Here is a 27,973-nt window from a genome sequence, read left to right on the forward strand (position 1 = left end):
GAAACCAATAAATAAAATTCTTTCTGCTTTCTTTCTTTTGCTCGAAGCATACAATAAATCGTCAATTGAATTTGACACTTGACAGATCAGATATCACTGTCAGAATCATGAGTTGTCATTCGATCAGCTGTCAATACGGCTTGATTTTTCTAACAAAAATGTTGATTATTGTAAAAGAATAACATTAAACATTTTTTTAGAAAAATCTTTTTAATTTCCGAATTTAAAACGGCCTCACCGTAGTTAGTAATGTTTGGGACGAATTATCGCACAATCGTAATATCAATAGGCGGTTTTAGATGTTAACAGTGCCCGAATTGAAAGTGCATTAATTGCAATGGCGTCTGAATCAGAAGCTTCTTGTGAAGAGGACCCCAATTTTGCCGTTATTTGTGCGTTTTTTGAGAAATTCGGACAACTGGTCGGCATTACGGATGTCGACTTTTACGAGCTACAGTGCATGCTAGAGAATCCTGATGAAGGTTGGTACCTAATGTTAATAACATAAACAAACAAGTTGGATTGATAGTTTACCTAAACAACAATGTATTGTTGCTTTAATTTTATTAGTTAGTGTGTTGGAGCACTCCCCTTTTCCTAACTAGTTGTAGATTGATTTCAACTTAAATAATATGTTGGTTAAGGTCATTATCATGAGTAGAAAACTTGCTATAATGGCTCAATTATCACTCATCAAAAGTTTGTGTATTTTGTAAGTCCTTTCATCTGGTACCATAATCAATAAAACCTGTCAAAAGAATCTTGTAGCATTACCTAATAGGTATAACTAACAATTCAAATAGCATTATTATAAATCTTATTGTAAAAAATCAAATTGAAATCCTATAGCAAAATACACATTAAAATAAGTAAGTTTAAGAAATACAGTCAAAAGTATGATGATTTTGTTTATTTTATATACACTTGGCCTATTATAATTGAGTTATACATGTGTATTTTGTATAATACCTACAAATTCAATAATTTTATATGTACCTATATTTGATTGACTCATTTTTATTTAAATGCACAACAAGTTAGAAAAGTAGCACATTATAGCACACTCAAACTGAAATTGGTATTAAACACATAAATTCCCAACAAAACATCATAGTTCTCAGAGTCAACATCCACATACCAGTACTATAGAGTATAGGTAAGTACCTATATAAGTTTACTTTTACTAAGTAGGTACTGAGTTTAGTACATATCAGATCTATTAAGCTTTTAATAAATAATTACCACAGGTATGTACAAAACTGAATACATTCAAATTTCAGAGCACCAGCAGAGGAACTATGTAATAGAAAAGAAATTTCTTTCTTCACTTTGACTTGCATGTCCTACTATAAATCTGCCTTGTTTAAATCTCTGTTTATAGTTATGTTTCTCTCTATCTACCTATGTTATATTTATCAAGTTACATAGTACCCCTACATACTTCCAGAGAGAGTGAAAGATGTGTGTTTAGCTATTTACTTTTTTTTAGTGCTCAGCTAAACTGATTTGCATATCTGACTCAACAAACAATTTCTGTAGCTCTTTGCTGCTTTAAATGGATATGTTTGTAATTGTATTATGTATATGATTAAGTGTATCTATAAATGATAATTTATTTGTAAGGTCTGCAGGGTCTAACTGATTTTCAAGTGTGTAGATACTTTATGTAGTATATAATATATTATATGAGTTGTGAAGTATTATTAAAGAGATTTGTTTGAGTCACAGAATAATGATTATATTTATTCACTTAAAATGTTTTGTTGACTTCCTTTGGTCAACACCAGATTTTTCCTCAATCTTTCCTTTTATTATTAAATGCAGGAAATTATAGTTGGTATTGCAAAATATGTTGTCAAGATATTCTATCTTTATTTGCATTAATGTAGTCATCATCTGTCATCTGACTTTGTCTATGTCTATCCTTTCAATATTTCCATTTTAGTACTGTGAGTCTTGCCATACATGTTTTGCTTCATTAAAAATCTTTCAAATTCATACAAAGTAAATCTAAAAACAGTATTTATTGGCAAAAGTACCTGCTTAGTACTTTGATTAAGCTTATGTAATGAATATGTAACATTATGTAAAAATCTCTACTATATCTATACAATTGAAAATGTTCTACTATTACCATTGAAATGCAGAATAAAGTTTATGAAATAGCAAACATTTATGAAGATGACACTTTTAGCCCCATTTGCACACAAATATTTTTTTGGATTTGTAACTGTTTATTTCACAGAAAAATAGTAAATTATAGGTATTAATAACTTTATTAAATTAAACTATTGCTAAGTTACAAAAGCTGGAACCACAAATCAAAAGTGACAAGAGTAAAATACAAAAAACTGTGTAATTAAATTGCATTATAGTTATCTGCACATTTGGAAATATTATTGTAGTCTAGTAGCCAACAATACCACAATTTTTAAGGAAAATTTATTAGATTTGTTTTGAGGTAAAGTATCTAAAATACAAAATGGCTCTGGAATTCAGGGTCTGTGTTACTTTGTATGCAAGTTTATGCTATGTAAAACCACTGACTGTAAAAACACTAACTCTCTTTGAAGGTCTTCTACATCAAGATCAAACAAGTCTAGCAATCTAGCATATTGCAGGTTAGCAATTTTATTCTCTGTGTTGCAAGTTTGGTAGGACACCTGTTAGCAATTTAAGTGGCTTAATTTTCAGAGTTATTTCAGTATATCTCTGAATTATCAATTATTACTACTTGCCTATTCAAATAATAATAATTTCCCTTGTTTCAGTTTCACCCTACTTAATAGATTTACACATAAAGTTGCTAAGGAAAATAAAACGAACTGCATCACCTCCTGAGAAATGGGAGAGGTTTCTCATAAAATTTTGCCACACATTTTCTAACCTAGACGCCTGGGAATTCGAAAGGTTTGGCTATAAAAATGCTAAACTCTCCTCGAAAATTAGAGCTCTCAAGGTAAGTACTTGTTTTCTCTGGGCTTATTATACAACAAGTTATTTTTAATTTAGGAGTTAGTTGAAGCACAGTTTGATTTTAACACAAAGTTCAAAGCGGAAGTTAACAAATTAACTTCGCAAGAGCTGAGGTCTCAACCTCTCGGTCGTGACAAATTCGGACACGCTTACTGGATTCAGAATGACGAGAATTATCAAATTCGGGTCTACAAGGAGGATTTAGATGATGAAAAATGGACTCTAGTGGCAAAGTATTATCAGTAGATGAGTGAAAGTTACTTTTAAATATCCATTTGGATTTTACAGAGATCGCAACGGTTTGGTTTCACTGATTGCCAATTTAAGCGAAAATGATGTTAAAGTAAGTTCAGATTCGGCCGGAAACGAAGACAGTAACAGCTTGTCAGAAAAACCAATACTAGACACCGGGCAGCAAGACACTGACTCGAAAAAAACGTCCGAAGATGAGGATTCTAATTTAGAGAAGGTAATTAGAAGTTTTCAGTAGTTTCAAAGTTTTAATGTATCAATAACTAGGATCCGGTAATACCAAAACCTGAATTAGTAGTAAAAGTCACACTGGAGAAAGTGAATATTGAGAAAATGGAAACAGAAGCTGAGAGGAAAGTTGAGGAACAGGAAAAAGTTAAAGAGGAAACAATAGAAAAAGTTGAGGATATTGAGCAGGAGAAGGTAGATAATGATATTATTGAAGCACAGCTAGAAAAGAGAAAAGAGGACAAAAGTGAAGTTGAACAAGAAGAAGTCAATGAGGTGCCTCAAAAGGCGGCAAGAGAAGAAAATAGCAAAACTGAAGAACTATTAAAGGAGGACGTTAAAAAGTCAACACAAGAACAGAGCAAAACTGAGGAAGTATTAACAGGAGAACTGTTAAAAAAAGACAATGAGAGTAATGAAACCGCAGAAAAGCGAATAAAAGAACAAAATAGCAGCCCTGAAGAAGTTGAGGAAGAAGTGCTAAAAGAGGATAATGAGATAACACAAGAGTCAACAAAAGAAGAAAATAGCAAAAGTAAAGAAGTTGATGAAGAAGTGCTAAACGAGAACAGTGAGTCAACAAAAGAAGCAAAAACTGAAGAAGTTCTAAAAGAGGACACAGTGCAAAATTCAACAAAAGAAGAAAAAATCAGTACTGAAGAAGTGTTAAAAACAAACATTGAGATAGTGGAAAAGACAACAAAAGAAGAAAAGAGTGAAACTGAAGAAAACATAAAAGAAGATAATGAGAAGCAATTAGGGCGAAAACGGGCAAGGGAAGATGATGACGAAATCCTTCAAAGGACGAAAAGTAAACCCCCCGACAATGCGATCCCTGAGGAGTCAAAAGAACCAATTATAGGTAAAAATTTGACTTGTTTTTTTGTTTAACATTTCTAACATATTGTATTTATGTCGCTTTACATAAGTTTTTGGTCCGAATTTCTAGGCGAAGCCATAGAGGAACCAGTAATAAATGTTGAAGGCGAAGGATCTGGAGCAGACAATGAAAGTTGTATAGTTAGCGAAGTAATTGAAGAGGATGTGATGTATTTTTTCGGTAACGGTAGTGGCAGCGACTGTTTAACAGGAAACCAGTCGGAAAAGGAAGAAGAAACAAAAGGCAACTCAAAATCGGATAGCAATTCAGTAGAAAAGACTGAAGTTGACAATAATCCCAAGGACACGAAACCTACTGAGAACCACGTAGAAAAATTGGATGGCGAACAGAAACCACTAGAAAAAGATAGTGACGAGAAAAAACCTGTCGACGAGACGAAATGCGTGAAGAAAACGGCATACGTGTGCGGTAAAAAGGATGACGACGAAAAGCCTTCTGTAGTGGAGGTTGAAGCGGCAACTAGTGAAAATATTGAGGCCAACGGGGATGTAAAGTGTGCCGAAAAAGAGAGTGACAGTCAGGTGGTTGTTACTGAAGCGACTGAAGATGAAGTTTTGCCTGCAGCTACTAATGGGACTGAAGATGACGCTAAGGATCAAGATTCCTTGTCAGTAAATCCTGCTGAAGGCAAGTTTTTTTTTGTTTCACTCAGGATTGTACTCAAACTTTATAAAAACAGTTTTAATTTTTTTTTTCATTCTTTTTGATTATTAAGTTTCAAAATTATTGGGCCCAGTTAACACTTAAGATAAGTATAAATATCCTGTAAACGTCAATCAATTTATTAGTGTTTACCGTTAAATTTATCTTTAGTTTACAAAGTTGGTACTAATTACGAGAACGTATTTGTTTACTGCCTTTATACAGGGTGGTCCAGTTTTAAATGTCAATAATTCACCAATTCATAGCCAATTAAAAAATAAGTTGACATCCATTATGTCATTTTCCTGAAAAGTGCTTCTTAAGGAAAATAGAGTCTTTCAAATTTCTGTTTAAAAAATCGTTTTTTTTTTGTCATAAGTGTCAGACCGTTGGAGCAATATTGATCAAATTTGGAACAAGCACTTTATTACACGTTATTACGGTCAAAGACCCAAAACTAACCCAACCCAACTCAAAAATTGTCTTGGAAACGGAAAATTCACTTAAGAAGTTTAAAAAATATTATTGTAGCCAGTTTTCATAGTTTCCAGACAAACTAAAAAACTTTAGTTTTGAAAATTGAATTAGAAAAGATAAACATTTCAGAAACTTAAAAATTGTGTTTGTAACCAGTTTTCATGCAAATCGAAAGACTTTAATACTAAAAATTGACTTGTAGACATAAAAACTACTTTTTCAAGAATTTGTTACTACAAATTCATACATTTAAACCTTAAAAATTGACTTGAACCCCAAAATGTGACTGAACTAATGAAAAGTGACATCAGAAGCTTAAAATTTGCATTTGAAGTAAGTTTTCATAATTTGAAGACAAATTTCAATATTTTAGTCTTGAAAATAGTCTTAGATGCAGGACATTGACATTAGATTCATGAAAATTGTCTTGAAAACGAACTTTTCGTGGTTTTTACTTTGCTTTTAATTTTCTTCGAATTCTGGACTATTTTTAGTGCTTCAAAACTGCTTTCAGCTTGGAAAATTGAGTTTCAAGACTATCTTCACCAAGTTATTGACATAGCAAACTCAAAAAACAATTTTTACATTCTTCATAGACTTAAAATAGCATTCCAAGCTTTGTCCCTATTAAATCGACTTCTAGACATCTCAGTGCTAAAAATTCGGGTATTTCTTAATAAACTAGACTGTTTTTAGCGTTTTAAGGCTGTTTTCAGTGCCTCAAATCGAGTTTCAAGACTATCTTTACAAAGTTTTTGACTTATCAGGCCTAAAAGCCAGTTTGTCCACTGACCATAGTCTTGAAAAGGTTATTTCAAGCTTCTTCACTATTACATTGACTTCTACACTCATAGGTGCAACAAATTGTAGCATCTCTAAGAAATTCAGACTGTTTTTAGTGCTTTTTAAGACTGAAAAATCGAGTTTAAGACTATTTCCAAAAGTCAAGTTTCTTCAGTAATAAAATTAAAAAATGTTGGTACCAAATGCTACAATAATAGTCTTGAGAACTAATTTTTAGAAATAAAATAGCCCGAAAATTTAATTTACTTCTAGACTTGTTGTCCAGTCCAGAAAATTGAGTTGTACACTAATTAAAGTCTTGAAAATATACTTTTGGACTCTCTTTAGTCCTAGTAAAGTCAGTTCTAGCATTAAAAGTCAACTTTTTAATTATTTTTAGTAGTAAAAAGTGAGTTTCACATACAATACAATCTTTGTCTTGATTTCCGGACTTTTTTTAGTTCTTGAATGCCAGTTTCAGACACTCAACCAGGATGGCAGTCTGAGAAAGCGAATCATAAGACCATTCCTAGTAGTAAAAAAGTTTTTAGACTATTCAGTACAAATTTGGACTTTCACAAGTCTTGGATGTTCAGTTTTAAACTATAAAACGATTTTTTAAATTGAAATTTGGAGGCCTGTATCTTCCTTAGGAAACCTTTTTCAGAAAAATGACATAATGCAAGTCAATTTATTTTTTGATTAGCTATCAAATGGTGAATTATTGACACTTAAAACTGGACCACCCTGTATAAAGCACATTTAGTAGGATCCCATTTTTTTACTAAGCAGTAGAACTGCTGTTTCATTCCTTTAATCCAATGTGTAATTAGATCAATAATTGCAACTATTTTTATTAAAAAGGGAGGAATGCATAAATAATAAAGATTGAAAAGGAAATCAATGAAGAAGGCTTGGAAAAGGATAGTTGACATTGAAACTTTTGTTTTTTGATCAGTTATTGTCAGTTGCAAATTTATACAGGCCGCAATTGTTATCACGCTCCATAAAAGCGAACAAATTATGGTTTTCCAAATTTTGTCAACCTGTGTGTGTTTCTGTTAAGTGCTTAAGCCTTTTTGAACAATTCTACACTAGGACATAATCATTTTCAAATAAAAAACACTAAAAATTCTAAATTGATATAAGAAACCAATAATTTTTATTAACGGTTTCTAATTAAATACAGAAAAATCGCCTTCAAACACGAACGACACCGACACTAACGCCATTTCTCCGGAACCTGCAATTGTGGACGATGAAGCCACTAATAAAGTCGCTGATTCTGAGAACAACCCAGTCGAAAAACCTCCTTCAATCGATGACAAGCCCATCAAAACTGATTTAGTAGAAACCAAAAGAAAGAAAAATGCTAAGAAATTAAAGGGGAAAAGTAAAGGTAAAGTGATTTTTAAGTATCACTACTGAAATAACTAAGTTTGAAACGAAAATTCAGGTAGCAGCGCTCAATCATCTATAAGCAATTCGCCCATTTCGGTAGAATCGCCAGCTTGTGGAGCGCCTGAAGATGATCCTATCGTAGTGTCGGGTACGTTTATAATTAACTTGTAAGTGAAATAAGTTGGATGTGTTTTTTTCCAAAATAAACATCCAAATTAGTAATTACAAGTAAACATTTTCGTAAAACCAATTTCAAACAGAGAAAGGATTTTTATCGATATTGTGTACTTTAATAAGTTGTTCTAAAATTCTCAATTTCTTCATTTAGTAGTTTTAAGTTGTATCATAAAAACAAGTTGCTTCTAGATGAGTCTAATCCTGCTTTACCTTCTGAGGAAACGACGGTTGTGTCTCTATCTGTAGACTCTAAAGAATCTCCCATTTCAACCCCTTCACCTGCAACGTCCAGGAAACGAGGTACCAGTACTGAATAGAAAGTTGTTGAGCAGTGATAAATAACTCGTGTTCAATTTCTACACAGGGTATGAAGAGGAAGTACAAAAGAACGAATCGGAAGATGGTCCAGGGAAGCGGATGAAGTTAAAAGGACGCCGCCAAGTGGATACCGCCCTAAGACGTAGCGTTGAACAACGAATAGAAAAGTTGCATGGTAAATGTCACTGGATTTCAATAATACTTACGTTTTACATCGAATTTTTATAAGGAAACGCTAGTAGCGACAGTAAAGAAAGCGAGGAAGAAGGATCAGCCACCAAAGAGAAAAAACCGGGTCGTTTCACCAAAAAGAAAGGATCTGAAGATGAAAAAGCTGCGGAGAATGGTGAGGCTGAATCCAAAAATACTGCCGTAAAGAAGAAAAATGCTAAATACAGTAGTAAGTGTATTCATAGTTATATTACATTTTTACAATGTTGCCAATGTTGAATAACAAATATTGATTTGTCTAAGTTATTGAATTTGTACAATCATTTCCATAAAATAATGGATTTATTGTTAATTATTCAGGAATGTTACTGGGCCTGCAAATAGAGGATTCTCCTAGACAGTTGCGGCAATCGCGTAGGATTGCTCAACTAAAAATTAAAGAACAAGCAGGGATAAGGTTAAACCAAGCTCAATATCAGGAAAGTAAGTTAACAGAGTTGGTTAAGTGTGATTGTTAAAAATAATAGAAACATTCTGTAGTATCAAAAAAGCCGAAAAAACACGAGAAGCCGGAAGAAGATGATGACAAGCCGGACAAACGAAAGCGGGAAAAGCAAAGCGAGGACGGTGATACGGAAACTGACACTTCGAAAAAGGGTAAGAAAAAGAAGAAAAAACGAAGAGAGAAACCGGCCAGTCAGATCTTCAACGAGCACCGACCTTGGCAGTCCAGTAGCGAGGATAGCGAAGATGGTGTCGAGGAAGTTAGTAGTGTGTTAATATTTGTGCCAAAAGAAGTACTAATTGTTGGTTATTTAATACTCCCATAAAGGAAGAGGACGACGAAATTGAAGATGACGATGATTTGGATTTGGGGCCATTAAAATCGGATCACGAATTTTCGCCGGAAAGCCAGGAAGATGATGACGACGATGAGTGGCAGCCGATCAAACGAGCGAGAACGGCTAGAAAAGGTAAGAAACATGCAATCTAAAAATCTTGTCATCTTGATTGCATCATTGATGCTATTTTTTGCTAGTTTGTCAAAAAAAAATTCCCACCAGTTTCACAGGTCTTTCTATTATACAGGGTGTCCGGAAAATACGTGTACAACGTTTGACGACAGACTCCTGACGTCAAAATATGTCGATCTAAGCCGACTTAGTTATATCCAAAATTGTCTCGTTTAGCCGGTAGAGGGCGTCAAAAATTTGTAAAAATATTGGTTTTTTACTAAATTACGTGAAAACCTGCTAATGGATTTTAATGAATTTTAGTATGTAGACTAATACTATAAAATGACGTTTTCTAGTAGTATAGTCACCGGCTGTAAATAAGTGGAAGTGTTATAAAAGTGATATAATACGTCAACATTTCTCCTCATTTTTTATATGAACGGCGTTATGACAACCCAGATATTTTTGTCGAGTGACCGGAAGTATTTTGAAGCTATTTTACCTCTTTAATATTTCCCGGTGGATGAGCTGTTTCGCCAGAAAAAAAAAATTTACAATTACCTGCATACATCAAAGTAGGTATAATAAAGTTGAAATTATTTATTGTAAGAAACTAAGTAAACCAAAAACATTACTTAAGCAAATGTGTAAAATGACCGCCATCTTGCTGAATACACTTATCAATACTCTTTAAGAAATGAAATTGTACCCAATATTTTTACAAATTTTTGACGCCCTCTACCGGCTAAACGAGACAATTTTGGATATAACTAAGTCGGCTTAGATCGACATATTTTAACGTCAGGAGTCTGTCGTCAAACATTGTACACGTATTTTCCGGACACCCTGTATAGATATATATATAGGTCTCTATTATAATATGTATTTATTTAGCATAAAAGCTATCCAATAAACAACTTAAAAAGTATACAATGCAAAAAAAATTACTTATACAAAACACAGATCGAAAAAATACATTTATAAGTAAAACCGTCACTAAACACTACACTGCTCTAAAATATGTCTTCTGATCATTATCTTAAAACTACACAGTTGATCACAGTCCCTAATTTTTTGTGGCAACATGTTGAATTTATACAATCCCTTATAGAACACAGAATTCAACATTTGACTAGAACGACATTTTTCCATCAGTACAAAATTTGAACAATTTCTTATGCCATAATTATGTACATCTTTAAAAACCTTAATCCTATCACAAACATATGAGGGCAACAAATTATTTTTTATTTTAAATACAAACACATACACACTAAAATCAATTTTTTGCTTTACAGACCAAAAGTTTAAAGCATTGAGCATAGTTTCGATCGGAGTATAACGGTTACATTTCAGAATAGTTCTCATTGCTCGGTTTTGGATTTTCTGGATCTGGTCAATTTTAAACGCTGGCAAGTTATACAGTATGGAGGAGCATAATTCGAGATGAGGAGCAGCTATCGTGTTATACAATAACAATTTTGTAGCGAGTGATAACTGATGTCCTATTCTTGCAATAAAACTTACTTTTTTTTGCGAATTTTCGAGTAACATAATCGGCATGTGCGTAAAAGTTAAGTTGAGAATCAAATGTTATTCCTAAGTATTTAATATGGTTGGTATGATCATTTTTTCTGGTGTCAATAACTATATTTATAGATCCTCAAAATTTACGTTTTTTAGACTATGACTTTTGCCAAAATTGCAAAACTTTGATTTTTCAATATTTACACACAATTTATTAATGTCTGTATTAATACATTACACATAAAAACGTGTATGGTCGGGTTTAGAATCAAAATATTGACTAATTGACTTGTTCTTTTATTCACTTCTCTAGTATAAAAACGGAAGGGAGAAGCTTTTCAAACTGTGTGTGGAAAAATGAATTTTAAAGCTAAATCACCATTATTTCTTATTGTCTTTTCTAGAGTCAGATGCGGAAGAAGTAGACGACTTTCCTTGCCAAAAGTGTCAGAAAAAAGATCACCCCGAATGGATTCTTTTGTGCGATAAATGCGACAACGGCTGGCATTGCTCATGTTTGCGTCCGCCCCTCTTGGGTATTCCTGAAGGTGACTGGTTTTGTCCCCCATGCGAGCATATCATTCTCTTGGAGCGGTTGCAAGCCAAACTGGTCGAATACGACAAAAAACTGAACAAGAAAGAGATCGAAAACCGACGTAAAGAACGGTTGGCTTACGTCGGGATCAGCCTAAACAACGTCCTTCCTAACAAAGAACCGTCTGAACGCAGCCGAAAAAAGAAACGACGAAGATCGACGAACGAGGCGAGCGAAAGTTCATCAGAATCGGAAGAGACTGAATCTGACAGCTATAGTGACGAACCGATTTACCAATTGAGGCAGCGTCGACAAACGAAGAGTTACAAGTTCAACGAGTACGACGAGATGATCAAAGATGCGATCGGGGAAGATGAGGTGAAAGTGGAGGACACGGCAGGGAATCTGGGACGAGGCAAAGACATCCAGACTATTGTTAAAGGCTTGGAACCGGAACCCAAACCGAAAGATGGCGAGGAACAGGAGGCGGTGGCTGAGGATAACGGGGAACGGCCTACGACGGCGCGTCTTAAAAAAATGTTGAGGAAAAAACATCGAAAGTTGAACAGTTTGGACTTTGACAGTGAGGAGGAGGACATTTCGGACGAGGATTTTAAAGGGTCAACCAGTGAATTGGAGGAAGACGATGAGGACGACGAACTGGATGAGGATGAAGACGCTTCGTCTGGAAGCGATAGTGATTATCGTCGACGCAAACGGGGTAAAAACGCGCCAGTGCGAAGGTCAACTAGGGCCCGAACACAACGGTAAGTGATAATTGTCAGTAATACTTGATTTATCTGGTTAGTTGGTCTTTTATTTAAAAAAAAAATATTTAATCAAAAATTTTGGTTTACATAAAAAACTACTTAATGACCATTAGACTAAATAAAAAGTTTTAAAAATTACAGTAATGTGCAATTTGTTTTCGTCAGTTAACGTCAGATTATTTTGACGTTTTTATCAATTATTTTTTTCTCGTCTAAGAAGTGGTAAAGGCCTCTAGAACCATTTTGAAAGTTCCATCACGGTATGTTCCATAGATCTTTAAAAGCTATTGAGAACCTATTAAAAAGTGCCAGGAGCCTCTACAAGTGTCTTAAACCTTCCCACAGTTGTTTTAAATTGCCAGAGGCTTCTAGGATCGTTTTCAATGTGCTAAAGACTATGGACAAAAAGTGTCTTAAACCCTCCCAGAGTTGTTTTAAATTATCAGAGGCCTCTAGGACCATTTTGAAAGTTTTATCACGGTATGTTCCATAGATCTTTAAAAGCTATTGAGAACCTATTATAAAGTGCCAACGGCCTCTACAAGTGTCCTAAACCTTTCCAGAACTGTTTTAAATTGCCGGAGGGCTCTAGCATCATTTCAAAAGTTCCATAAACTTCTAAACGCTATTGAGAACCTTCTAAAAAGTGTCCGGGGCCTCTACAAGTGTCTTAAACCTTCCCACAATTGTTTTAAATTGCCAGAAGCTTCTAGGATCGTTTTCAATGTGCCAAAGACTATGGACAAAAAGTGTCTTAAACCCTCCCAGGGTTGTTTTAAATTGTCAGAGGCCTCTAGGACCATTTTGAAAGTTCTATCACGGTATGTTCCATAGATCTGTAAAAGCTATTGAGAACCTATTAAAAAGTGCCAGGAGCCTCTACAAGTGTCCTAAACCTTTCCAGAACTGTTTTAAATTGCCGGAGGGCTCTAGCATCATTTTAAAAGTTCCATAAACTTCTAAACGCTATTGAGAACCTTCTAAAAAGTGTCCGGGGCCTCTACAAGTGTCTTAAACCTTCCCACAATTGTTTTAAATTGCCAGAAGCTTCTAGGATCGTTTTCAATGTGCCAAAGACTATGGACAAAAAGTGTCTTAAACCCTCCCAGGGTTGTTTTAAATTGTCAGAGGCCTCTAGGACCATTTTGAAAGTTCTATCACGGTATGTTCCATAGATCTGTAAAAGCTATTGAGAACCTATTAAAAAGTGCCAGGAGCCTCTACAAGTGTCCTAAACCTTTCCAGAACTGTTTTAAATTGCCGGAGGGCTCTAGCATCATTTTAAAAGTTCCATAAACTTCTAAACGCTATTGAGAACCTTCTAAAAAGTGTCAGGGGCCTCTACAAGTGTCTTAAACCACAGTTGTTTTAAATTGCCAGAGGCTTCTAGGATCGTTTTCAATGTGCCAAAGACTATGAACAAAAAGTGTCTTAAACCCTCCCAGAGTTGTTTTAAATTATCAGAGGCCTCTAGGATCATTTTGAAAGTTCTATCACGGTATGTTCCATAGATCTTTAATTGCTATTGAAAACCTATTAAAAAGTGCCAAAGGCCTCTACAAGTGTCCTAAACCTTTCCAGAACTGTTTTAAATTGCCGGAGGGCTCTAGCATCATTTCAAAAGTTCCATAAACTTCTAAACGCTATTGAGAACCTTCTAAAAAGTGTCCGGGGCCTCTACAAGTGTCTTAAACCTTCCCACAATTGTTTTAAATTGCCAGAAGCTTCTAGGATCGTTTTCAATGTGCCAAAGACTATGGACAAAAAGTGTCTTAAACCCTCCCAGGGTTGTTTTAAATTGTCAGAGGCCTCTAGGACCATTTTGAAAGTTCTATCACGGTATGTTCCATAGATCTGTAAAAGCTATTGAGAACCTATTAAAAAGTGCCAGGAGCCTCTACAAGTGTCCTAAACCTTTCCAGAACTGTTTTAAATTGCCGGAGGGCTCTAGCATCATTTTAAAAGTTCCATAAACCTCTAAATGCTATTGAGAACCTTCTAAAAAGTGTCAGGGGCCTCTACAAGTGTCTTAAACCTTCCCACAGTTGTTTTAAATTGCCAGAGACTTCTAGGATCGTTTTCAATGTGCCAAAGACTATTGACAAAAAGTGTCTTAAACCCTCCCAGAGTTGTTTTAAATTGTCAGAGGCCTCTAGGACCATTTTGAAAGTTCCATCACGGTATGTTCCATAGATCTTTAAAAGCTATTGAGAACCTATTAAAAAGTGCCAAAGGCCTCTACAAGTGTCCTAAACCTTTCCAGAACTGTTTTAAATTGCCGGAGGGCTCTAGCATCATTTTAAAAGTTCCATAAACTTCTAAACGCTATTGAGAACCTTCTAAAAAGTGTCAGGGACCTCTACAAGTGTCTTAAACCTTCCCACAATTGTTTTAAATTGCCAGAGGCTTCTAGGATCGTTTTCAATGTGCCAAAGACTATGGACAAAAAGTGTCTTAAACCCTCCCAGAGTTGTTTTAAATTGTCAGAGGCCTCTAGGGCCATTTTGAAAGTTCTATCACGGTATGTTCCATAGATCTTTAATTGCTATTGAGAACCTATTAAAAAGTGCCAAAGGCCTCTACAAGTGTCCTAAACCTTTCTAGAACGGTTTTAAATTGCCGGAGGGCTCTAGCATCATTTTAAAAGTTCCATAAACTTCTAAACGCTATTGAGAACCTTCTAAAAAGTGTCAGGGGCCTCTACAAGTGTCTTAAACCACAGTTGTTTTAAATTGCCAGAGGCTTCTAGGATCGTTTTCAATGTGCCAAAGACTATGAACAAAAAGTGTCTTAAACCCTCCCAGAGTTGTTTTAAATTATCAGAGGTCTCTAGGATCATTTTGAAAGTTCTATCACGGTATGTTCCATAGATCTTTAATTGCTATTGAAAACCTATTAAAAAGTGCTAAAGGCCTCTACAAGTGTCCTAAACCTTTACAGAACTGTTTTAAATTGCCGGAGGGCTCTAGCACCATTTTGAAAGTTTCATCACGGTATGTTCCATAGATCTTTAAATACTATTGAGAACCTATTAAAAAGTGCCAAAGGCCTCTACAAGTGTCCTAAATCTTTCCAGAACTGTTTTAAATTGCCGGAGGGCTCTAGCATCATTTTAAAAGTTTCATAAACTTCTGAACGCTATTGAGAACCTTCTAAAAAGTGTCAGGTGCCTCTACAAGTGTCTTAAACCACAGTTGTTTTAAATTGCCAGAGGCTTCTAGGATCGTTTTCAATGTGCCAAAGACTATGGACAATAAGTGTCTTAAACCCTCCCAGAGTTGTTTTAAATCAGTTCTCGTCGAGATCCGGTCGAGTACAGTTTATCGTATTTGGGCGTCTTAATCTTATCGCGAATAGTGAGTACATTGCGAATTTCGTGACATTTAGTTTTACGCTAAATTTTAAATTCATACGTTATAATCATGAGCCGGGGAACTCGTACCCGTAGCGATTCCTCTGATTTGACAGGCTTGCTCGAAACATTACTCGGCAGCCCTGCATTTGTTGAGTCTATTCGGAAAGTGGTTGGAACAGTCATAGAAAGACTCGAGTTGAAAATTGACCTGTCCAATAAGCTTATCAAAGAGCAGAGTGAGGTAATTCAAAAACAAGCAAACATCATCAAAGAACTTAAAGATACAGTTGCAGCTGTCTCGTACAACAACAACAAGTTTTTGCAAGGTGTTGATACCAATTCAGTGCCCGATAAAGCAGATATCGTCTCTGATAAGGGAAACCTAAAAAAAACACAAAATTTAACAGGTGGCCCCATTGAACCTGACCGACACACTTTTAATAACAAAAAACCAAATTCCATTCGTACCCAACCAAATCGTCGGGCAATAGAAGGAAAGAAATTGATTACTTCGGAGCTTGTAGCATCGGCTATACAAGCTGCGATTCGACCTAATCCTCCTAAGCTTAGCATCCATGTTTTTCGCCTTTCTCCAACGGTATCTGAAAATGACATTAAAGGATACCTAAATCAGGCATTTCCATCCAAACCATTTGCGGTTGAAAAACTTAACGCTAGAAGTGACTGGTACAGCTCTTTTAAAATCGATTCTGATTTTGACATTGGAAGTAGTTTGCTTGCTGCGGAGTTTTGGCCCCAGGGTGTTCTCGTTAGAAGATTCATACCCGGCAAAAAGACTTTTTTGACGGGGGTTCACCGAAGTCAACCTCCTCCGGGGCAGATTCTTCAAGACTCTCCGGTGGAGTTGGATTGAATGATATTGGAAGCAGCTTGAGTGTCTACTATCAGAATGTACGTGGACTCAGAACAAAAACCGCAACCTTTTTTGAGAATGTACTCACATCTGACAGTGGCTTAATAGTGTTAACTGAAACTTGGTTACATTCGGATATATACAGTGCTGAGCTGTTTAACGATGTATTTTTAGTGTACAGGTGCGATCGATCATCGGTTGACAAAATTAGGGGTGGTGGGGTACTGATTGCTGTTTGTAAACGCTTTCTTTCATTTGACTTGAATCCAGGATATACCAACAATTCGTTTGAAATTAAATGTGTTAAGGTGTTAGCATGTGCCAAAAGCATAGTTATAATCTCTGTATACATTCCCCCTTCCTCAGATGTTCGGACTTATGAGGAATGTTTCTCTTATATTGAGTCATTCGCTTTATATTCAGACCAAATTACCATTCTAGTAGGTGATTTCAATATCCCTCAATTTTGTAACAATAACTGTAATTCTAATGTTGTGCAACTAACTTTCGAATTCATGTCTTATATGCAGTTGATACAGTACAACACAATTAGAAATGTCTCTGACGTCGTTTTGGACTTGGTGCTCTCGTCCATTGAGTGCACAGTTACTAAAAGTATTAATCCACTAGTAAGTGAGGATGTACATCATCCTGCTCTTCAAATTAAATATGCTATGTCCACTGCTGCTGGTGACTGTGTTCTTAACAGAGTTGAACAATATAATTTTGCAAAAGGTGACTATTTGCTTTTGTATAATCTGATGAAAAACGTAGATTGGTCTATCTTAAGTTCTTTTAAAAATGACATAAACTCTTACACTGCGCACTTCTATAGGATAATTTGGAATATTATAGACCAGTCAGTGCCAAAAACAATATATTCAAATAGATATCCGAAATGGTACAATAAAGAAATTATATCTGCATTGAAGAATAAACTTCACTATAAAAATCTATTTAAGAAATATGGCAAACTTAAGTACAAGATTAAATTTGACTCCATCAGAGATACAGTTGCAACCTTGGTTAAATCATCCTACGCTCAGTATATTTGTGAATGTGAAAAGAATATCAAAAGTAATCCCAAACTTTTTTGGAGTTTTATAAATTCCAAAAAAGGCAATTCATCAGTACCTAACATGATGTTTCTAGATAATCAGCCGTTAAGAAACGGACAATCAATTTCTGACGCATTTGCCAGATACTTTGAGTCAGTATACTCTAATACAGATGTAGTCACTACCGAGTTTGATGATTTTTATCAGAATAAGTATTTTGTCAACCAAACCCTCAATATTACATCTTTTAATGAGAGTGATATTTTGGGAGTTGCTCGGAAGATTAGGTCAAACTCGAAGGGTCCTGATAATATTCCCGGATTTATATTTAGGGGTTGTATCTCTGAGTTGGTGAAGCCACTATTGGTTATCTTCAATCTTAGTTTGCAGTCTGGAATATTTCCTGCCATTTGGAAAAGATCAAGAGTGTGTCCAGTATTTAAGTCTGGTGATAGGGGTCTAATCAATAATTATAGGGCAATTTCAATTCTATGTTTTCCAGCAAAGATTTTTGAATCTCTACTATATGATTGTATTTTGAAACATGTAGAGGGCGCATTGTCTGTAAAACAACATGGTTTTCTTCCTAAACGATCAACTGTGACTAACTTGTGCTGTATGACTCAATATATATCTGATTGTATTTCTAATAGGTCCCAAGTTGATAGCATATACACAGATCTGACCAAGGCGTTTGATAGACTTAATCAGCACAAGTTATCAAGAAAACTTCAAATGTATGGCCTGTCAGATGGTTTGGTCAACCTGTTATCTAGTTATTTGTTAAATAGGGAATTGTATGTTAGTGTAAATAATTTTCAATCTAAACCTTTTTTTAGTACATCCGGCGTACCTCAGGGTAGTAATTTGGGTCCTTTATTGTTTTTAATTTATTTTAATGACATTATTGCATCTGTACAAAACTCGGAAATCTTATTATACGCTGATGACCTTAAAATATATAGGAGGGTTGATTCTCTTTATGATTGCACTCTCTTGCAGAAGGACTTGGATTTGTTGTCGGATTGGTGTAGAATAAATGATTTAAACTTTAATATATCCAAGTGTGCTGTGCTCTCGTTCTCGAATGCTCGCTCTCCTATGGTATTTGACTACAGAATTGTAACCAACGATTTGAATAGAGTAACTGAAATTTGTGATCTGGGAGTTACGTTTGATTGTAAATTATCATTTTTTGTACACATTTTTAATGTAATTAATAGAGCTTCAAAACTGTTAGGTTTTGTTGTCAGAAATTCAAAAATGTTCGATACTACAGATGTTTTAGACTTTCTTTATATGACACTTGTTAGAAGCAAATTAGAATACGCTTGTGTTATTTGGAATCCCATATATGAAAAATACGTATACTCTCTTGAGTCGGTTCAAAGCAGGTATTTAAAATGTAAACACTTTAGAATTACGGGAGATTACACATGGCACCAACGGGAATTTCTGCAGAATGTTTATAAGACTATAAGTTTACAAAATAGACGTTGGATTTCAACTACAATGCATTTATACGGTTTACTGAATAATGAAATTGATAATATTGAATTTTTAAAGTTAATTAGTATTCGAGTTCCCAGGTCAGTAAATATTCGAAATAAAGAGTTGTTTTATACGGTTTACGCTAGAACTACTGTGGCTGTTCAATCTCCGCTATATAGTATGTGTAATGTTTACAATAGTTTTAGCTTGGAAATTGATATTTTCAGTTTGTCAAAATCTGTTTTTCGCACGCTTTTGGAAAAAGCTATGCAACCTACGCATCTGTCTTTTTCCTTGTAGTGCACGTTATCACACGTGTACTATGATTGTTCTTTAATTGTGTATCGTTGAACAATAAAGCTATTATTATTATTATTATTATTATTAAATTATCAGAGGCCTCTAGGACCATTTTGAAAGTTCTATCACGGTATGTTCCATAGATCTTTAATTGCTATTGAGAACCTATTAAAAAGTGCCAAAGGCCTCTACAAGTGTCCTAAACCTTTCCAGAACTGTTTTAAATTGCCGGAGGGCTATAGCATCATTTTAAAAGTTCCATAAACTTCTAAACGCTATTGAGAACCTTCTAAAAAGTGTCAGGGGCCTCTACAAGTGTCTTAAACCTTCCTAGCCTTCTAACAAGTGCCATAGGCTTCTACAAGTGTTCTAAACCTTGTTTATTTAATTGTTGGTATATAAACTTTGATTGGTTGGTCATACTTTATATAATTTATTGTAGCCTGGCTTATAACTTATAACAATCATTTTGACAATCAATCAATAACACATTTAATCACCGACACACGTTTTTTCCTGGTGATTGTGACGCAAGTCACTGAACAGACTATGTTTCAGTGCTCTTTATTATGTCTGAAAAATAGGAGTGTGAGTTATTCTGTGACACCCTGTATAATCTTTGTTTTTTCTTTACAGATTACCTTTACAGGAATTTTAGTCTTGTTTCTTATTTGGAATTTTAGGTTTGATGACGATTTCATTAACGACGAGACCGACGACGACGCTCCTAAGAAAAGAAAGAAAAGATGGGCGGAGTCTGACGAATCGGACGAGTCCGATCTATCCACGTACCGTAAAAAATTGCGAAGTAAAAAGAAAAAGAAAAAAAACCAAGGTGGGGGCGGTGATAAAAAGTCGCGCGGAAGGTAATTTCTTTATTTTTACGTAAAACGTTTTTGGAGTAGTATGGTGGTGTTGTTAGGATACAATTTGGAGGATTGACGTCGAGTGAAGACGACACGAATCTCGGTAGGGGTCGAAGGACCAGAGGGAAAAAAACCACCTATGTAGATACTTTAGGCACGGACAGCGAGGAAGACGTGGCTCCCAAGAAAAATCCTAGAAAAATTGAGAGCGACGAGGATGATGAAGATTTTGTTGCCAATGAAGAAGAGGAGGTTGGTAGTAAAGAGGGCAATATAATGGCAAACTTGTTTCATTTTTAACAATTATTAGGGTGAAGATGAAGAAAAGTTTGAGGAAGATGTGGATGAAGACGAAGATCAGTCAGAAGAGGAGCGTCGAGTGAAACGGTCCCTTATAGTACCCAAAATTTATATCAAAAAACCGCTCGGCGGTCCTAAAAAAGGACCTCAAAGTCAAGTACAAGGTGAGTAGTAGGCATATCACAGAGCCTGAAAAGTGTATTGACGAAAAATAGGTCCAGTTCCAGGTGTACCTGAAAATTCTTTCAATCCTGAACCGGCTAGCAATCATGTGGTAGACGGCGTCGCGGTTAATCCTGGACAAATATGGCCGCAAAATGCGCAATACATTGGCGAGGTAATTGATATTTTGTTGTCTAAATTTTGAAATTCGATCTTTTGTTTGCAAAGTGGTGTTGCATCCTTTACCTGTATATAAAAATAATTCCGTATTTTTTGTCCTTGGATCAGATCATTTTCCGTATTTTTTTTAGTGATTTTAAAGTTAAACGCGTACAAATAAGCTTTCAACAATCTTTAACCCTAACTTTTTCGACGTTCGGATTTCGAAATTTATGGTCCGTTTTCTAACAAAGAGTAGTTCTCAGTTTAAAGTAATAATTGAACCATCAAACAACTATTGTTCTATAAGCTGCATATTTTGGCAATTTTTGTCCATACAATTTTTTGATGGTAGGAAGAGGAAAATATGTTACCAAAGTTTAGCATTTAGTTTAGTAATGTCTAACTACTGTTTCTATAGATTGATTGTGATTGTTTAATTAAAATCGGTTCTGACAATTAACTGATTTAAATTGCCGTGACTATCTGTTTATTGTAACTTTAACAGTTATTTCGGTATAGCTGTCATACAGAATTTATTTTTGTTTCTTTTTTCAATTTGGCCCTTAATTGCATAGTTTTGACAGTAACAAAATTGATTCAGAATGTCGGAAAAAGGCCTCGCAAACCGAGCATCTTACACGAACCGATCGTCAGCAACGTGACCGCATTAATTCGTAACGATATCGAAAATGACGATTTGTCAGAACCGCCTGGAATCGCGCTTCCTCTTTTCGACGATTTGGGCACTGATTCCAAAGACCCGTCTCTTCAGGATTCCCCGAGAAAACGACGAGGACGGGGTAAAAAAAATTATTTAATTCTGTTGTCCAATACGCGATTGACTGTCTTTCTGTAAAATTGTTATTGCTTGACCGATTTAGGACCAGGCAAAAAGAATTCGAATAATGCGGTGCCCGGGCAGCAGCCCGCCATCGAAATTGCCGCCCCTCCTCAACCGTTCTCCCAATCGCAGCCCACTCCGTCTGTCATTACGCGAATGTTACAGGTAAATTTTTGTGCAAATATTGGGCCAAAGAAATTTAAATACCGTTCCAATAAATCGAGATTTTAAAACGCGGTCAAAACTAACAAATTAAGCAATAACATAGATCTTCAAGAAAACGATGGTTTGTTGATTTTCAGACAAAACCTGGTCTGTCGATACAGCCGGTAGGACGAATACGGCCTAGACAGTTTGCTACAATGCGCGAGGACGAACAGGAAGATCCTAACTTGAAAAGCCAACCCGGTGATGTTCCTATTTATAATATGCCTGGTAAGCCTTAACATTTTATTTTAATTGCACAAACTCATGTTTTTTTCAAGTGTAATAAGCTTTATTTACGTGGAAGATCTTCAAAATCATCATAAATTTACAGAGTTGTGATTTAGTTAATTTTCAAAATCAGTCAGAATAGTTTAATGTTGGCGAGTTACAATTTTGATACATTACGATAGTTGTAATGATTTAGCAACATAATTTACTGTATATTGAATCGCTGTACAACTAACGATTTGAATCGTATTTAGTGTTAGATACTTTGTAACCTTATCAGTTTCTGGTATTGCAGTGCAGCAATATTTGCGGTTATATTTTTTATGGTATACAGGGTGGTCCAGTTTTAAGTGTCAATAATTCACCATTGAACATTCACCACAAAATAAGTTGACTTGCATTATGTTATTTTTCTGAAAAACGTTTCCTAAGGAAGATACAGTCCTCCAAATTTCAATTTAAAAAATCGTTTTATAGTTTAAAACTGAACATTCAAGACTTGTGAAAGTCCAAATTTGTACTGAATAGTCTAAAAACTTTTTTACTACTAGGAATGGTCTTATGATTCGCTTTCTCAGACTGCCATCCTGGTTGAGTGTCTGAAACTGGCATTCAAGAACTAAAAAAAGTCCGGAAATCAAGACAAAGATTGTATTGTGCATGAAACTCATTTTTTAGTACTAAAAATAATTTAAAAGTTGACTTTTAATGCTAGAACTGACTTTACTAGGACTAAAGAGAGTCCAAAAGTATATTTTCAAGACTTTAATTGGTGTACAACTCAATTTTCTGGACTGGACAACAAGTCTAGAAGTAAATTAAATTTTCGGACATTTTATTTCTATAAAAATTACTTATACTTTTATTACTGAAGAAACTTGACTTTTGGAAATAGTCTTAAACTCGATTTTTCAGTTTTAAAAAGCACTAAAAACAGTCTGAATTTCTTAGAGATGCTACAATTTATTGCACCTATGAGTGTAGAAGTCAATTTAATAGTGAAGAAGCTTGAAATAACATTTTCAAGACTATGGTGAGTGGACACACTGGCTTTTAGGCCTGATCAAGTCAAAAACTTTGTAAAGATAGTCTTGAAACTCGATTTGAGGCACTGAAAACAGCCTTAAAACACTAAAAACAGTCTAGTTTATTAAGAAATACCCGAATTTTTAGCACTGAGGTGTCTAGAAGTCGATTTAATAGTGACAAAGCTTGGAATGCCATTTTAAGTCTATGAAGAATGTAAAAATTGTTTTTTAAGTTTGCTATGTCAATAACTTGGTGAAGATAGTCTTGGAACTCGATTTTCCAAACTGAAAGCAGTTCTGAAGCACTAAAAATAGTTCAGAATTCGAAGAAAATGAAAAGCAAAGTAAAAAGCACGAAAAGTTCGTTTTCAAGACAATTTTCATAAATCTAATGTCAATGTCCTGCATCTAAGACTATTTTCAAGACTAAAATATTGAAATTTGTCTTCAAATTAAGAAAACTTACTTCAAATGCAAATTTTAAGCTTCTGATGTCACTTTTCATTAGTTCAGTCACATTTTGGGGTTCAAGTCAAATTTTTAAGGTTTAAATATATGAATTTGTAGTAACAAATTCTTGAAAAAGTACTTAGTTTTTATGTCTACAAGTCAATTTTCAGTATTAAAGTCTCTGGATTTGCATGAAAAGTCAATTTTCAAAACTAAAGCTGTTTAGTTTGTCTGGAAATTATGAAAACTGGCTACAATAATATTTTTTAAACTTCTTAAGTGAATTTTCCGTTTCCAAGACAGTTTTTAAGTTGGGTTAGGTTAGTTTTGGGTCTTTGACCGTAATAACGTGTAATAAAGTGATTGTTCCAAATTTGATCAATATGTCTGACAGTTATGACAAAAAAAACGATTTTTTAAACAGAAATTTGAAGGACTGTATTTTCCTTAAGAAGCACTTTTCAGGAAAATGACATAATGAATGTCAACTTATTTTTTAATTGGCTATGGATTGGTGAATTATTGATATTTAAAACTGGACCACCCTGTATATCTGGTATAGTAATTACAGGATACCATCATTTAAACCACTCTTAAAATCTACATTTATTTAGAAAGTATTAAGAGGTTGTTTGAAGAAATAATAGATAAATCTTAGAAATACATAAAACTTTCTACATTTTAAAGCCATAAGGTTCCAAAATTATAGAAAGTCCAGTAAATAAGTGACATATTTGTTGTTAATAAATACTATTTTTATTCTTGCATTTTTAGTCCGTGACAGTATTTTTTTTTCTATTTTCATAGGTGCTCCCCCTGGAGCTCCCCAGATTCCTTACAACTATCAAGCAGGCCCTCCAGGAGCTTCCGCTTCTTTGCCCTACGGACATCATCAAGCTCATCGGATGGACCCGTCACCTTCTGGTGGCGGCGTAAATTTACCGGAAGGAGCTTCTTCTGGAACACCGGCTAATCAAAGGTAAACGATCTTCTCATGAAAAGCATTTCTATTATTAGTAGTGTTTTTGAATTGACTTTATGTTATGCAAACATCGGTAGGTATCCACCAATCGGTCACGTACCACCATACGGACCACCACCAAGTACATCACCTTATCCGCCCCCGGGTAATCCGCCTCCGGCTCAGCCCTACCCATCGCCACCAGTGACGAGTAATGGTGCTCCGGCTCCGATTCCAAACTACCCTCCGCCTGTAACGTCGGCGGGTGGAGCTCCTCCACCGTACACCCATCCTCCTGACGGCGGCGCCCATCCGGCACCGCCTCCCGAAGGATTTTTCGATGGATATCCTCCTCCGCCGCCCGCAGAACCAATCATAGACTCTTTCGACGGGTGAGTGTTTGTTCTCTCTAAAAATATTCAAACATTGCCGATAAAAAAAATTATAAAATTTGGTTAATCAAATCATTATTACACTTACTTGGCCGAAGGGATGGTTTAGCCGAATCACATGGTTTAGGTTCTTTTGGCTTACATGTATTGGAATCGCAATAAGCTCAACAGCTACTGGCGTTTCAAGATAAGAGATACTCCTTCTGGTGATCAGTTTGTTTACGTTAATTTTGGTTCGGAATTTAGCATAAATATGAAGTGACAGTGTCATATTATTTATAATGTTAGATTAGGAACGGGTTACCCGATTTTAGTTCAACTGGCGCTGCTATCTTAACTTGAAACGCCAATAGAGTCGGTTAATGAGCTTTAGAGAATCATTTATGTGAAACTTATTTCTGGTTGGTAATGCCATTTTCTCTATAACCTTTACTAAACAACCTACAAACTAAACAGCTGATTGAAATTCTTTGCCGGACAAACAACCAACATTGTGCCGCTGTTAAACAGAAGAAAATATGATCGACTCATGGCACATAGCGGCCTACTTAATCTCACAAAAGACTTTTTTCATTCAGTTTGCCACCGGAAGGCACAACAGCGTTTCCGCCTGCTTACCAACCGGAAGTACCTTTAATTCCCCCACCTGAAACGAGAAGAGAAGACGAATCGGGCGGTGAGTTTGCCGGATTAGCTTCGTATTTTTCCAGCCAAAGAGAGGACGACTTGGACTCATAGTCGACAGGTAAACGGTCTAAGTAGATTTGCCTAAACGCGCATTTTTTTTCTTTATACTTTCTCTGAACTTTAATTTATTGTTTTGTCTGAACTAGACTATTGAAATTGTACAGGATATATTAAATTTTTTACAGTAACGATATAGGACTTTGTACAAATGTATATATTTATAGATCCGATCTAGGTTTAGGTTAAACCTAAGTTTTGATGTATCGACTAAACTGAATGTAAACTGTATATAAAAATAGTTTAATCGTCTGATGCATTTTTGAAACCGTTTTATTATTGGGTTTGGTTGCTTACAAAGTGCAATTTATAATTTTTGAAATTCGTAAACTTTTTATTTTATTTATCAGCGATTACTTTCTATATAGTATCAAGTGACTATCAACGGGTATGATTAGTAGTGGCCCGCGGTGGTGATTATATTGTCGACTTGATTTAATTAGAATCAAGTTTGTAATAATGTGTATATGGAAATTATCACATTAAACACTATTGTGTCTTTTTGTAGAAAGTTTTTAATTTCCATCCTTCTCTACTAGCACTCCAAACGTGCCATAATTTTGTTGCATTATTATTTTGTCTTTGCTTTAAAGTTTTTTCTTTTTTTTTGATTAGTAAATTTTCATTCTGGATTTGAAAGTAATAAATTGTTTGTCAAAATGCTTGTTTTGAGCGGCTGTTTCTTTAATTATTTCACGTTTAAAAAGGTCCTTCCTTATGTTTTTGAAAGTTGTCACTGAATTTATTATGCTATACTTTATGCCGTACCTGACTGATATTTATGGATGCTTTGTCCCTTTTAAAACTCTTATTATTTTGAACAGACATTTTTGAAAATGCAGTCATAATATACAAGGTGATTCAGGTTTTAATACACAAACTTTAACCACGTATTCTACGTCCAAAAATAATCCCAGTTTGCTCTATAAACTATATCCCGGAAATGCGTCCTTCAGGGAATACAGGGTGTTGAAGTTTTATGAAAAAAAAGAACCCACTTGGAATGAGAAAATCGCAGTTTTAAGTACATTTTCGGAATCCTCATTAAATTTACTATCTAATAACCTAAGAAAACACTACAAAATATAAATACAGTCAGGTGAAAAAACAGTGTTAAATTTGAAACTGTAAGAAACACAGTTTTAAAGGACAGTCACAAAAAATGGCTTGTAAAACCCACTGGGAGCAAGAGAGTGACAGTTTTAAGTACATTTTCGGAATCCTCATTAAATTTACTATCCAATACCCTAAGAAAGCACTACAATATTTAAGTACAGTCAGGTGAAAAAACGGTGTTAAAAGTTGAAACTGCCAGAAACACTGTTTTAAGGACAGTTAGGGAAAATGGCTAGTAAAACCGACTGAGAGTTAGAAAATGACAGTTTTAACCAAATTTTTGAGTTCCTCATTAAATTTCCTATCGGATAACCTAAAAAAACACTAACAAATTAAGTATAGCCAGAAAGAAAAGTGGTGTCAAAATTTCAAGTGCCAAAAACCCAGTTTGAAAGCCAGTCAGGAACAAAGTTGATCGTAAAACCCACTTGGAATGAGAAAATCGCAGTTTTAAGTACATTTTCGGAATCCTCATTAAATTTACTATCCAATAACCTAAGAAAACACTACAAAATATAAATACAGTCAGGTGAAAAAACGGTGTTAAAATTGAAACTGTAAGAAACACAGTTTAGTTTTTTAAAAGATACTCAGGGAAAATGGCTTATAAAACCCACTGGGAGCGAGAAAATTACAGTTTTAAGTACATTTTCGGAATCCTCGTTAAATTTCTTATCCAATACCCTAAGAAAACACTCAAAAGTTAAGTACAGTCAGGTGAAAAAACGGTGTTAAAGTGGAAACTGTAAGAAACACAGTTTTAAAGGACAGTCACAGAAAATGGCTTGTAAAACCCACTGGGAGCGAGAAAATGACAGTTTTAAGTACATTTTCGGAATCCTCGTTAAATTTCCTATCCAATACCCTAAGAAAGCACTACAATATTTAAGTACAGTCAAGTGAAAAAACGGTGTTAAAAGTTGAAACTGCCAGAAACACTGTTTTTAAGGACAGTTAAGAGGAAAATGGCTAGGGTTGCCAATTTTACGAGCAGTCAATTCTTTAGTCCAACGTTGCAGAAAGTAAATTGAAGTCGAAAAACATCATTTTGAAACAATTATTATAATTTTTGACTGCTCGTAAAATTGGCAACCTTTTTTTTATAAAACTGCAACACCCTGTATTTCCTGAAGGACGCATTTCCGGGATATAGTTTATAGAGCAAACTGGGATTATTTTTGGACGTAGAGTGCGTGGTTAAAGTTTCTGTATTACAACCTCAATCACCCTGTATATCTCAGAAAAGTAAGATAGGAACATGCAAACTATTTTGTCTTAACATCAACCGTTTTGCATGAAAACGACAAAATTTAGAAAGAAACTT

General features: G+C 35.0%; 2 protein-coding genes across 5 annotated transcripts in view; one reads left to right on the forward strand and one right to left on the reverse strand.

Annotated features, from left to right (window-relative positions):
* mus301 (mutagen-sensitive 301) overlaps positions 1 to 27,973 on the reverse strand; it is a 178,741-nt gene that overhangs the window by 26,036 nt on the left and 124,732 nt on the right. The gene's annotated exons all lie outside the window — the stretch shown is intronic.
* On the forward strand, positions 128 to 26,044 carry LOC145740244 (uncharacterized). 4 transcript variants are annotated; one of them, XM_081995649.1, is made up of 26 exons: positions 224 to 242; positions 300 to 482; positions 2,772 to 2,959; positions 3,013 to 3,209; positions 3,265 to 3,445; positions 3,496 to 4,318; positions 4,406 to 4,984; positions 7,449 to 7,658; positions 7,716 to 7,808; positions 8,027 to 8,137; positions 8,202 to 8,330; positions 8,385 to 8,555; positions 8,687 to 8,809; positions 8,867 to 9,090; positions 9,159 to 9,300; positions 11,214 to 12,111; positions 19,876 to 20,058; positions 20,115 to 20,310; positions 20,369 to 20,522; positions 20,574 to 20,695; positions 21,284 to 21,482; positions 21,564 to 21,688; positions 21,826 to 21,958; positions 24,244 to 24,415; positions 24,496 to 24,789; positions 25,368 to 26,044. In XM_081995649.1, the coding sequence occupies exons 2-26, from the start codon at positions 338 to 340 to the stop codon at positions 25,525 to 25,527; spliced, it is 5,952 nt and encodes a 1,983-aa protein (XP_081851775.1). In that variant the 5' UTR covers positions 224 to 242; positions 300 to 337; the 3' UTR covers positions 25,528 to 26,044. The 4 variants fall into 4 exon arrangements, with proteins under 4 accessions (XP_081851776.1, XP_081851777.1, XP_081851779.1 ...); XM_081995650.1 differs by having other exon boundaries at positions 128 to 482; positions 20,580 to 20,695; XM_081995651.1 differs by lacking the exons at positions 21,284 to 21,482; positions 21,564 to 21,688 and having other exon boundaries at positions 128 to 482.

The sequence above is a fragment of the Ips typographus genome, linkage group LG1, assembly GCF_016097725.1.
Source record: "Ips typographus isolate SLU linkage group LG1, UJ_Ityp_2.0, whole genome shotgun sequence".
In the NCBI taxonomy this organism is placed as follows: Eukaryota; Metazoa; Arthropoda; class Insecta; order Coleoptera; family Curculionidae; genus Ips; species Ips typographus.

What these genes read in the sequence shown, in the direction of transcription:
- LOC145740244 (XM_081995649.1), top strand. Translation starts at nt 338, where the DNA reads ATGGCGTCTGAATCAGAAGCTTCTTGTGAAGAGGACCCCAATTTTGCC. An exon ending in GAGAAAACGACGAGGACGGG is followed by an intron (nt 21,483 to 21,563) that starts GTAAAAAAAATT and finishes TGACCGATTTAG; the next exon opens with GACCAGGCAAAAAGAATTCG. An exon ending in ATCATAGACTCTTTCGACGG is followed by an intron (nt 24,790 to 25,367) that starts GTGAGTGTTTGT and finishes TTTTTCATTCAG; the next exon opens with TTTGCCACCGGAAGGCACAA.